The sequence below is a fragment of the Mizuhopecten yessoensis genome, unplaced genomic scaffold (assembly GCF_002113885.1).
Source record: "Mizuhopecten yessoensis strain PY_sf001 unplaced genomic scaffold, ASM211388v2 scaffold8381, whole genome shotgun sequence".
Taxonomy (NCBI): Eukaryota; Metazoa; Mollusca; class Bivalvia; order Pectinida; family Pectinidae; genus Mizuhopecten; species Mizuhopecten yessoensis.
Genome location: NW_018407519.1, coordinates 519001 through 530695, shown reverse-complemented (window position 1 = coordinate 530695; position 11695 = coordinate 519001). Strand labels below are relative to the sequence as shown.

Below are 11695 nucleotides of genomic sequence, written 5' to 3'. Positions count from 1 at the left end.
GTCGTAAGATATTTATCACAATATCAACACAAAGGGGGCAGATTTTGAACTCAAAGTCAATACAAAAGACATATACAGGAACATAACAACACTGAAATAGCAAATAACATACTTCTTAACCAGCCAACACAATACGACAAACACGGACTTTCAAAATTCTTTTGGACAGGAACAGTGCAAGAGAGACAACTCTTACTACAAAACAGAATTACAATTGATTGATCTTCTAGAAAGGTTGTTCTGAATCTCTGCATACTGATACCTCTTTTAGTCAATACAGTGTTATTTATTTCAAATGAAAAACAAATAAAAAGATTAAAAATAATCAAAAAAATCAAACGATTTATTTGTATCCGTCTCCAGACAAATCATATTATCATGTTTTGTCTATTGTAATATATATAAGTGAATAACAATGCAAACGTCTGCGTTCTCTCCCTTTGTTTGTTATATACGTATAATGTTTTTTACTTACATGTTAAATCCAACTTTTTGATTTATTTGTATCACATCGCCTAGACAATAGAATATGAAAACGACAACTCCAGATTATATGTTAACATGTCTTTTATTCAGTTATATTATGCTAAGAAATATACATTAAGTTAAAAAGTAAGAAAACAAAATCCCGGCATTAGTTACGTAGTTTGGTATTGTATACATGTATATTATGAATGTGAATTTGTGTCACATTTATCTTTAGTTTAATAGTTTGCACAATCTGGGCCGATGTGTCAAAAGTCTAATAAGCTTAACAGTAACTAAACATAAAAAATCTTCCTCCTGTAAACAAAATGTCGAAATTAACATCTGAGAAACCAGTGTATATAAAACTGAATAACCTAAAATCGAAAACACAAAAATATTTGTAACTTTTTAGATGTTTCTCATATATCTTGTTCTGACCATTCTAGTTAACGCCTCCTAAAAGTATATATACAGGTAAATAAAGTCACAGTTGTTGCTTAAAATACATTACATCACTCGCGTAATTATTTAAGTGTCTATTATGAATTTTAACTTTCAGCTGTAATCAACGGGAGAAGTTCTATCACTCCACACGTCAGTACCATATGATAATCAACAAACTATAGTACATAACATACGTTAAATCTATTTTCTAACAAGCGAAATTATTTTCACTATCAGCTGTAGTCAACTGACGGTGTCCTGTCACTCCACGCGTCAGTACTATATAACATCGCACGCTTATTAAACGGTTTTTGATGAAATTTTACCATTTCTATGGAAACCTCGTCATAATCCGGAAAAGGGTTATTCACTGGATAATATTCACAGCTCTGGTGGTCATATTCAGCAGGTTCCACATCACAGTCGTACATAGGATTGAACTTTGTGGTTGAACCATGTATACCCGACATGTCACAGTCGTCATAAGGGGAACGTTGTTGCGGTGTCCCAGGGGAGTAATACGGTTGGTCGACGCCATTTTTGAATTGTCGCTGAGTTTCTACGATCCAGTCTGATGTCACCGGAAGTTCCTCTCCGTCACAGTTTTCAGGTGAAGGGACCGATTCCGATTGCTTCATACGTTTTCTATAATGAAGCACACACGGATACAGTCAAATATGGAAAATTGCTTTATAGATGGAACTGCAAGAGGTACAGAAAGATTTAACCATTTTATTTGACCAACACATTTAATACATGTTGAGAGAGAAAAAAACATTTAAATTTCTGAAATATTAATTTATTCCTAAATGCTTTACCTGATAAAACAGACCATCACCACCAAAAGGATCATGACACACGCGACAGCTACACCGGTGTACATCAGTACCTCCGTATCTAAAAGACATAGGAACTCCAGTTAAAACACTACACTAACCTATGATGTAAATCATTATATAAACTCACATATATGTGGTAAATACTTAAGTCAGGATAAGCCTATATGTTTACGCTCAAATCGACTCAATAAAGCAAATGAATGGACTTCACTTAAAAATATTAAGAGATTTTTTTTATATTGAGTAATCATGAAAAACGTTTATCGTGATTTTAATTTTATCGAAATTTTATAATACATTGCAGAACACCAGTCGTTATTTTTTATGTTTTATTTTTCAGTATTTCTAAGTATCACGGTTTTTTTACCGATTTGCGTAGATTTTTTCTTGTCTCCGCCTCGTAACACAGTAGATTTAGTAGATGTGGGACCTGTTGGAGAGCTTGTTACATTTCCAGATTTTGTTGTCCACATCGGGGTCCGAGCAGGCCGCGTTTGTTTTGTGTTACTGACTACATCCGGTGACGTGTAATAGCGGTTAGATGTTTTCGATAACGCTAAATTTGTCTGTTTTTGCATGGAAGTAGGTGTCCCTGCTGTTGTCGGTGTAGTTGGTGGTGTGTTGGCAAGTGTTGCCGATGCTGATGCAGATGTGGTTGAAAGTGTTGTCATCAATGTTGTTGATATTGCCATTGTAGTTGTCGCTATTGTTGGAGTTGTTGATGCTGTTGATGTCGTTGTTGTGTTCGGTGTTGTTTTCAGTGTTGATGTCGTCAGTGTTGTTGATGTCGGTGATTTTGTTGATATTGTTGTCATCGTTTTTGATGTTACCGTTGTTGCTATTGCTGTTGACGTTGTTGTTTTCGGTGTTGTTATTGAGGAAGTCGTTATTGTTGTGGTCGTTGTTTTTAATTTTGTCGTTGTATTTGGTGTGGTCGTTGTTGTTAATGTGGTCGTTGATGTTGGTGTATTTGTTGTTGTTGGTGTGGTTGTAGTAGATGAAGCTGTTGTTTGTGTAGTTGTAGTCGGTGTAGTTGTAGCTTGTGTAGATGTAGTCGGTGTGGTTGTAGCGCGTGTAGCTGTAATCGGTGTAGTTGTAGTCGGTGTAGTTGTAGCTCGTGTAGCTGTAGTTTGTGTAGTTGTAGTCGGTGTAGTTGCAATCGGTGTAGTTGTAGTCTGTTTAGTTGTAGATGGTGTAGTTGTAGTCGGTGTAGTTGTAGTCGTTGTAGTTGTAGTCGGTGTAGTTGTAGTCGGTGTAGTTGTAGCGCGTGTAGTTGTAGTCGGTGTAGTTGTAGCTCGTGTAGATGTAGTCGGTGTGGTTGTAGTCGGTGTAGTTGTAGTCTGTTTAGTTGTAGCTGGTGTAGTTGTGTTCGGTGTAGTTGTTATCGGTGTAGTTGTAGCTGGTGTAGTTGTAGCTGGTGTAGTTGTAGTCGGTGTAGTTGTAGCTTGTGTAGATGTAGTCGGTGTAGTTGTAGTCGGTGTAGCTGTAGTCGGTGAAGCTGTAGTCGGTGTAGGTGTTTTGTGTAGTTGTAGTCGGTGTAGTTGCAATCGGTGTAGTTGTATTCTGTGGTCGTTGTTGTTAATGTGGTCGTTGAAGTTGGTGTATTTGTTGTTGTTGGTGTGGTTGTAGTAGATGAAGCTGTTGTTTGTGTAGTTGTAGTCGGTGTAGTTGTAGCTTGGGTAGTTGAAGTCGGTGTAGTTGAAGTCGGTGTAGTTGTAGCTCGTGTGGTGTAGTTGTAGTCGTTGTAGTTGTAGTCGGTGTAGTTGTAGTCGTTGTAGTTGTAGTCGGTGTAGTTGTAGTCGGGGTGGGTGTAGTCGGTGAAGCTGTAGTCGGTGTAGGTGTTTTGTGTAGTTGTAGTCGGTGTAGTTGCAATCGGTGTAGTTGTAGTCTGTTTAGTTGTAGCTGGTGTAGTTGTGGTCGGTGTAGTTGTAGCTCGTGTAGTTGTAGTCGGTGTAGTTGTAGCTCGTGTAGATGTAGTCGGTGTGGTTGTAGCTCGTGTAGCGGTAGTTTGGGGAGTTGTAGTCGGTGTAGTTGCAATCGGTGTAGTTGTATTCTGTTTAATTGTAGCTGGTGTAGTTGTAGTCGGTGTAGGTGTAGCCGGTGTAGTTGTAGCTGGTGTAGTTGTAGCTGGTGTAGTTGTAGCCGGTGTAGTTGTAGTCGGTGTAGTTGTAGTTGGTGTAGTTGTAGTCGGTGTAGTTGTAGCGCGTGTAGTTGTAGTCGGTGTAGTTGTAGTCTGTGTAGTTGTAGTCGGTGTAGTTGTAGTCGGTGTAGGTTTAGTCGGTGTAGTTGTAGCTGGTGTAGTTGTAGCTGGTGTAGTTGTAGCTGGTGTAGTTGTAGCTGGTGTAGTTGTAGCTGGTGTAGTTGTAGTCGGGGTAGTTGTAGTCGGTGTAGGTGTAGTCGGTGTAGCTGTAGTCGGTGTAGGTGTAGTCGGTGGGGTTGTAGCTGGTGTAGTTGTAGTCGGTGTGGTTGTAGCTCGTGTAGCTGTAGTTTGGGTAGTTGTAGTCGGTGTAGATGCCGTCGGTGGAGTTGTATTCTGTTTAGTTGTAGCTGGTGTAGTTGTAGTCGGTGTAGGTGTAGCCGGTGTAGTTGTAGCTGGTGTAGTTGTAGCTGGTGTAGTTGTAGTTGTAGCGCGTGTAGTTGTAGTCGGTGTAGTTGTAGCTCGTGTAGCTGTAGTTTGTGTAGTTGTAGGCGGTGTAGTTGCAATCGGTGTAGTTGTAGTCTGTTTAGTTGTAGCTGGTATAGTTGTGTTCGGTGTAGTTGTTATCGGTGTAGTTGTAGCTGGGGTAGTTGTAGCTTGTGTAGGTGTAGTCGGTGTGGTTGTAGCGCGTGTAGCTGTAATCGGTGTAGTTGTAGTCGGTGTAGTTGTAGCGCATGTAGTTGTAGTCGGTGTAGTTGTAGCTTGTGTAGCTGTAGTCGGTGTGGTTGTAGCGCGTGTAGCTGTAATCGGTGTAGTTGTAGTCGGTGTAGTTGTAGCTCGTGTAGCTGTAGTTTGTGTAGTTGTAGTCGGTGTAGTTGCAATCGGTGAAGTTGTAGTCTGTTTAGTTGTAGCTGGTGTAGTTGTAGCCGGTGTAGTTGTAGTCGGTGTAGTTGTAGCTTGTGTAGATGTAGTCTGTGTAGTTGTAGTCGGTGTAGTTGTAGCTTGTGTAGCTGTAGTTTGTGTAGTTGTAGTCGGTGTAGTTGCAATCGGGGAAGTTGTATTCTGTTTAGTTGTAGCTGGTGTAGTTGTAGCCGGTGTAGTTGTAGTCGGTGTAGTTGTAGCGCTTGTAGTTGTAGTCGGTGTAGTTTTAGTCGGTGTAGTTGTAGCTGGTGTAGTTGTAGTCGGGGTAGTTGTAGTCGGTATAGTTGTAGTCGGTGTAGTTGTAGCTTGTGTAGATGTAGTCGGTGTAGCTGTAGTCGGTGTAGGTGTAGTCGGTGGAGTTGTAGCTGGTGTAGTTGTAGTCGGTGTAGATGTAGCTCGTGTAGATGTAGTCGGTGTGGTTGTAGCTCGGGTAGCTGTAGTTTGTGTAGTTGTAGTCGGTGTAGTTGCAATCGGTGAAGTTGTATTCTGTTTAGTTGTAGCTGGTGTAGTTGTAGTCGGTGTAGTTGTAGTCGGTGTAGTTGTAGTCGGTGTAGTTGTAGCGCATGTAGTTGTAGTCGGTGTAGTTGTAGTCGGTGTAGTTGTAGCTGGTGTAGTTGTAGTCGGTGTAGTTGTAGTCGGTGTAGTTGTAGTCGGTGTAGTTGTAGCTGGTGTAGTTGTAGTCGGTGTGGTTGTAGCTCGTGTAGCTGTAGTTTGTGTAGTTGTAGTCGGTGTAGTTGCAATCGGTGAAGTTGTATTCTGTTTAGTTGTAGCTGGTGTAGTTGTAGTCGGTGTAGTTGTAGTCGGTGTAGTTGTAGTCGGTGTAGTTGTAGCGCATGTAGTTGTAGTCGGTGTAGTTGTAGTCGGTGTAGTTGTAGCTGGTGTAGTTGTAGTCGGTGTAGTTGTAGTCTGTGTAGTTGTAGTCGGTGTAGTTGTAGCTGGTGTAGTTGTAGTCGGTGTAGTTGTAGTCGGTATAGTTGTAGTCGGTGTAGTTGTAGCTTGTGTAGTTGTAGTCGGTGTAGTTGTAGCTCGTGTAGCTATAGTCGGTGTAGTTGTAGCTGGTGTAGTTGTAGTCGGTGTAGTTGTAGTCGGTGTAGTTGTAGTCGGTGTAGTTGTAGCTGGTGTAGTTGTAGCTTGTATAGATGTAGTCGGTGTGGTTGTAGCTGGTGTAGTTGAAGTCGGTGAAGTTGCAGTCGGTGTAGTTGTAGCTGGTGTAGTTGAAGTCGGTGTAGTTGAAGTCGGTGTAGTTGTAGCTCGTGTATCTGTAGTCGGTGTAGTTGTAGTCGGTGTAGTTGTAGCTGGTGTAGTTGAATTCGGTGTGGTTGTAGTCGGTGTAGTTGTAGTCTGTTTAGTTGTAGCTGGTGTAGTTGTAGTCGGTGTAGTTGTAGCTGGTGTAGTTGTAGCTGGTGTAGTTGTAGCTGGTGTAGTTGTAGCTGGTGTAGTTGTAGCTTGTGTAGATGTAGTCGGTGTAGTTGTAGTCGGTGTAGTTGTAGTCGGTGAAGCTGTAGTCGGTGTAGGTGTAGTCGGTGGAGTTGTAGCTGGTGTAGTTGTAGTCGGTGTAGTTGTAGCTCGTGTAGATGTAGTCGGTGTGGTTGTAGCTCGTGTAGCTGTAGTTTGTGTAGTTGTAGTCGGTGTAGTTGCAATCGGTGTAGTTGTATTCTGTTTAATTGTAGCTGGTGTAGTTGTAGTCGGTGTAGTTGTAGTCGGTGTAGTTGTAGCGCATGTAGTTGCAGTCGGTGTAGTTGTAGCTGGTGTAGTTGAAGTCGGTGTAGTTGAAGTCGGTGTAGTTGTAGCTCGTGTATCTGTAGTCGGTGTAGTTGTAGTCGGTGTAGTTGTAGCTGGTGTAGTTGAATTCGTTGTAGTTGTAGATGGTGTAGTTGTAGTCGGTGTAGATGTAGTCGGTGTAGAAGTAGTCGGTGTAGTTGTAGTCGGTGTAGTTGTAACCGGTGTAGTTGTAGTCGGTGTTGTTGTAGTTGGTGTAGTTGTAGTCGGTTTGGCTAAAAAGTGATACGATTTTTTCACCTTAAATTCGCATAGATTTGTAGAACGAATTCCTGTTATAATTTTCATATCGATGGAATCCTACCATAGTTCAATTAGCTCCACGTATTTATATATTGTACCATACCTTTGGTATCAACATATTGTTTTCATTGTCAGGCAGGTAGTCATTAAAAATCAGATATAACATATATTTAAAGGTCTACATTTACAATAATGTACATCTGTATAGTATATTAAACATTAAGGCAAGAGGCAATCAAATTAAAAAATGAAATGTAAACTCACCATATTCACAAATAAACGGATGGTGCTCGACACATTTTTCAGATGCTATACTTGCCAGATTGCTGATTCCACACTCATCATTCGTATGTTTGATGGAAATGTTTTCTTGTTGTGCTAATTGAAAACCTAGGAGAAGGAATTTGTCACGTAAAGAAAACTTATCGAACAAATTAATAAAATGAAATAAAATAAAATGTCTTGTTTTTGTGGAATTAGTCCGCTAAAACTGACCATAATCGCAGGCTAAAAATTTCTGATCGGTCGCCTGTTTATGGTCACCTATCGACTGCTATTTAAAATTCGGGGATTGTCGTCGAAATCTGGCGACAGCGATTGTGAGAGTTATACATGTTTGTCACAGAAAATAATCATACATATATTAAAGTTGATTCATTTCTCACTCACTTGACTAGATGTCATGTCCGTACTCGATACAATATGGACGCTACATCGTTTTATTTAATTGAGGTGCTTTCGACTGCTCACATCGATTGTTTTAGTCTACTCAGCTGTAAATGAGTACGTGGTTGGTATTGCTATAATGGTTGAATTCTAGCTGTGAGCGCTGAAATGGCAGCATCGGCTGTATGCTCCCAAGGGAGTTGAAAAAGGTATTGGCTGGTTGCAAAGGCCATATAACCACGGATAATAATTTGTGAACCGCTTTGAGACGACCTACGAACTAGGCTGTGTTATATAAGTGGTATATAAGAACGACGAATTATTATTATTACTATTATAGAATTAACTGACGAGGTGATTATTATTTTCAATATGTAGATAAATATCAAGACATGAATCTGACGAAAAGAAGTGTCTTCACAGACAAGGTTTTGAGAATCTATCAATCTTGAATATGATTTTCAGTGTTAGTCAGCCACAAAGAAACAAAAAATCCCCCTTAGAATTAATGAGCCGTTATTGCACATTATTCGAATAATGTTTTTTTCATTTAACCTCTTCATGTATAAAATAGTACATGCACATATCACTCTGTCTGATTAGGATTAGGATACATAATTTTATTAAGTGTCATTGAATATTATTCAGTCATTAACACGTTTTGGCCGGTCTAACAAAGCAAATACTTTTATAAGTATCTTTAAAGACAATTAACCATGATATTGTCTTTTGGGTTATGGACGTGAGAATGGTACAAAATACTTATCTGTTAATTTCGTAATTAGTGTTGGAACATTCATAAGCCATCTTCTGACCTACGAACGTTCTGCCACTGATCTGATTCTAGGGGGTTAATATTCTCACCTGAAGGCCAAACCCACTGTGTGCCGTTCAGTGAGGCACCTAGCCAGTAATTCCCGTTGAAGTTGGGATGTTTTAGTAAATGTTCCATAATTGCTTGTTCTGTTTTTTCGTCTTCGATCATTGCTAAATATTTATCGCCGGCCACTTGCTGTACTAAAGCTTGCTTGTTACACTTTTCTTCTGCCTGCATCCACGTGACATGTTGATTTAAATCATCTAAACTATTTCCACTGAAGTAGTAACAGCTTCTATTATGAAGCATGCACACATTCCCATTGCCAGACGTGCATGATCTAAATGTACACTTCTGGTTATCTGCAAATCATTACATAAAATATTAATACAAGAAGAAATAGTCATATTAACCAAGTAACAATTGGATAATGTCTTCACATTTAATCATCGCAAACGAAACTAAATATTTCCTTCGCATTTTCCAGTTCCTGAAATCGTTACGGGTAATATTAATGGGTAGTCATATTAATGACATGTAGATGTGTTCCATGTGGTTTAGAGTAGATCGGAATTGTTTACTTAATCAAGTCAGAAAGGGAAGGGGCTTGATATTTACCAATCGTATTCTATGTCCATAAAATAATGCTTAAGAGAGGTTATAATCACATTATTAAGTAACAGAACTAATTATTACTCTTTTAACAATGAAGTAAATTATTTCCAGTTTAATGATGTCACAATATTTGAATCCGTTTTTTGATTACTTGAAACCACATACATGGATCCGTTCTCAATTTGATATAAATTCATTACTGTTAAGTATTGCAAAGGTTACCTGGGGATCACTTACTTGTCTTTGTCTGGCAAATATATTTGCTGTTAGTCCGAATTTTATTATGCTCAATAATTGTCTCATTTCCGGAAAGAGCTCTCCAATGATATGACGGTGGTTTATTCGGTGAGAATCTGTAACTGAAAACAGCGCCTTATATAAAGCGATCGATTAATATAGTTGAAATCCAGATCTCCAACAACAATGATGTATAGGCACCCAAGTGATAAATAGATATAAGATTTTCTGCAATTTGCCATTGAACTATTTAGATATAAACAGTAATATACAACGTATAAGGTCGTACCTTCAAACCCAAAATATTTCTGAGATTTTAATCATGTATAAAAAGTTGTTTTTCTATGGTTGGAGTACTGTCATCAATTGTTTGATATATTCACAAGAACTGTTCTTAACGGAAACAACTGTTAGTTGATGTTTTGTATTTTGCATGAAAAAAATATCTGAAATGAAAAGATCGAAAGTGACACTTATGAACAGTGACATAATTTTCTTAAAAGATCTCAGTTTAAAAAAACAACAAAAAAAACAACACCCAACGGAATAAAATGAAATTTTGTCAGTAGATGGGAAATAAGTTTCTGTTTTAGAATTATAAATACAAAGAATTAATCTGTAAGTGATAATGACGACTTTATAATGATATGACTTCAATATATGGGAAATGTGATATTCAAATGCATGTGTGAAATGATCATTGCTCCAAGGAATGTCTTTCAGACGGAACTTACAAATAAGATCAAAGATCTTCATTCGTCTATAAACGCAATGAGAAACAATAATAATACCTCAGTGCTATCTTGTGGGTATTGCCGGTAATGTTTGGTTGTCCAGGATACCAATCAAAATATTTCAGGACCTCATTACCTGTGTCGGACAAATGTAGAAATTCGTGTGATGTTTGGATGCACATCTGATACATAGAGATTCTTCAACGAGTGCTGGTTGAATAACAATTTTATCTATCCAGAGTTCAGTTATTTTTTTTTAATTTTGACATGTGGATTACCGAGTGTTTTGTTTTTAATCAGTTTGAAAATAGCCTAATAAGATATTACGTTAACATGTTAAGAGTCATGACGAGTTCAGGGACATTTTACTCCAACAGTATTAATACTTTATCTAAGTGTACAAAGTCAAATGTTTCCATTGGAAATCAATTATTCCTGTATCCGGTCGGGTAAACAATTGCCACGAATTATGGTGTTAAAATGAAAGATGACTGCGGAAAGCATTGTTACGTGACGTCGTTATTAGAAGATTGACCAATGAAATCTTTTCAGCTGAAACCCACTACAAATGATGTTTACCAACATCTAGCAGGTATTTCCAATGAAGCGGGAGTAACGAAACTTATACTGGTTGTTTTAACGATATTTTTGTAATATTTAATGTGACAAGCTTTTAAAAGTTATAATAGTGAATTCATTAGCTGTAGAAAATAACATATTGATTGGTTGTTTGTTCTGGATTTTATGCGACGCAATGAGGCGAAGGGTACTTATGTTACTTACTTTTGCTCCAGGTCCATTTAGGAGTTCTGTGAAGTCCAATCCAAAAGCCGGGACTGTGTGTTTCATTAAACAGCTTCAGTTTTGCGTTATTCACATCAGACAACTTATCATGTGTATCCAATGATACCAAACTGCCGTTTGACTTCCTGCAATAGTTGGAAGCATTGCCCCATGTTGTAGGACCGGACACAAACTTGTAGGAGAACGGTAAGAACGCCGAATGAATAGCATTTTCCTTTGTAGCTGTACTGTAAGACATCGTTTCTGAAATAAAAACAAATAATGAGAGTGTAACCTAATGCGTTACTACAAAGCATAAAGACAATATAAAGAAATTGAGTTGTTGATGCACACATATGATAACAGCGTTTTTTTTATACAATGGAAATCATATCATTGTGTCGATATTTAAGGACAAAATATAAAACAATAAGCTTTTGAGACAGGAAAGCAAATATGGAGACATACACAATTTATATTGATATTGATATATAACCGGAGGATGTTATATAAAGCCTTTTAGACTGTAGGTGAAATAAAATGTTTTGAAAAAGTATCGTATGTGATACTATAAAGATCAGCAAATATGTCAAAACATGTCAAGACAATACATTGACAGTCGGTAATATTGATTGACAGTGACAAATTCCTATTCATTATTTTTATCACTGACGGTATCTTAATTCGTCACGTAATTATCAGAATTGCCCAGTCTAATCTTATTTGCACTGTCTCTTTACTTACATTATCTTCCTATTTGCATTATATCACAGAGTATTAAGTAAGATTTATGTAAGGTAGCTAACATTAGCACAATGCTAATCCTCAAGAGTATGTCTGTTATCTCTGATGTTAAACGGAAATAGTCGCATGAGTGACAGCCTCAGCAAACAAGGTTTGAAATAATTATCAAAGTCAATACGACAACAACAGGAAATAAAAAGCTCCAGATAGGAGATCAGGTCTTTTGTCGATCATAAGTCACATGAGGCAAGGTGAATACGTCTTTAAT

The 11695-nt window shown here is 38.2% G+C and overlaps 1 protein-coding gene across 1 annotated transcript; it reads right to left on the bottom strand.

Moving 5' to 3' along the window:
• Positions 1–569: 569 nt before the first annotated feature.
• LOC110455798 lies at positions 570–10935 on the bottom strand. The gene is made up of 8 exons (XM_021506177.1): positions 10684–10935; positions 9958–10036; positions 9167–9288; positions 8362–8676; positions 7096–7221; positions 2119–2262; positions 1731–1809; positions 570–1557 (listed from the first exon to the last, which is right to left on the bottom strand). The coding sequence occupies exons 4-8, from the start codon at positions 8621–8623 to the stop codon at positions 1146–1148; spliced, it is 1023 nt and encodes a 340-aa protein (XP_021361852.1). The 5' UTR covers positions 8624–8676; positions 9167–9288; positions 9958–10036; positions 10684–10935; the 3' UTR covers positions 570–1145.
• Between the last annotated feature and the right edge of the window lie 760 nt (positions 10936–11695).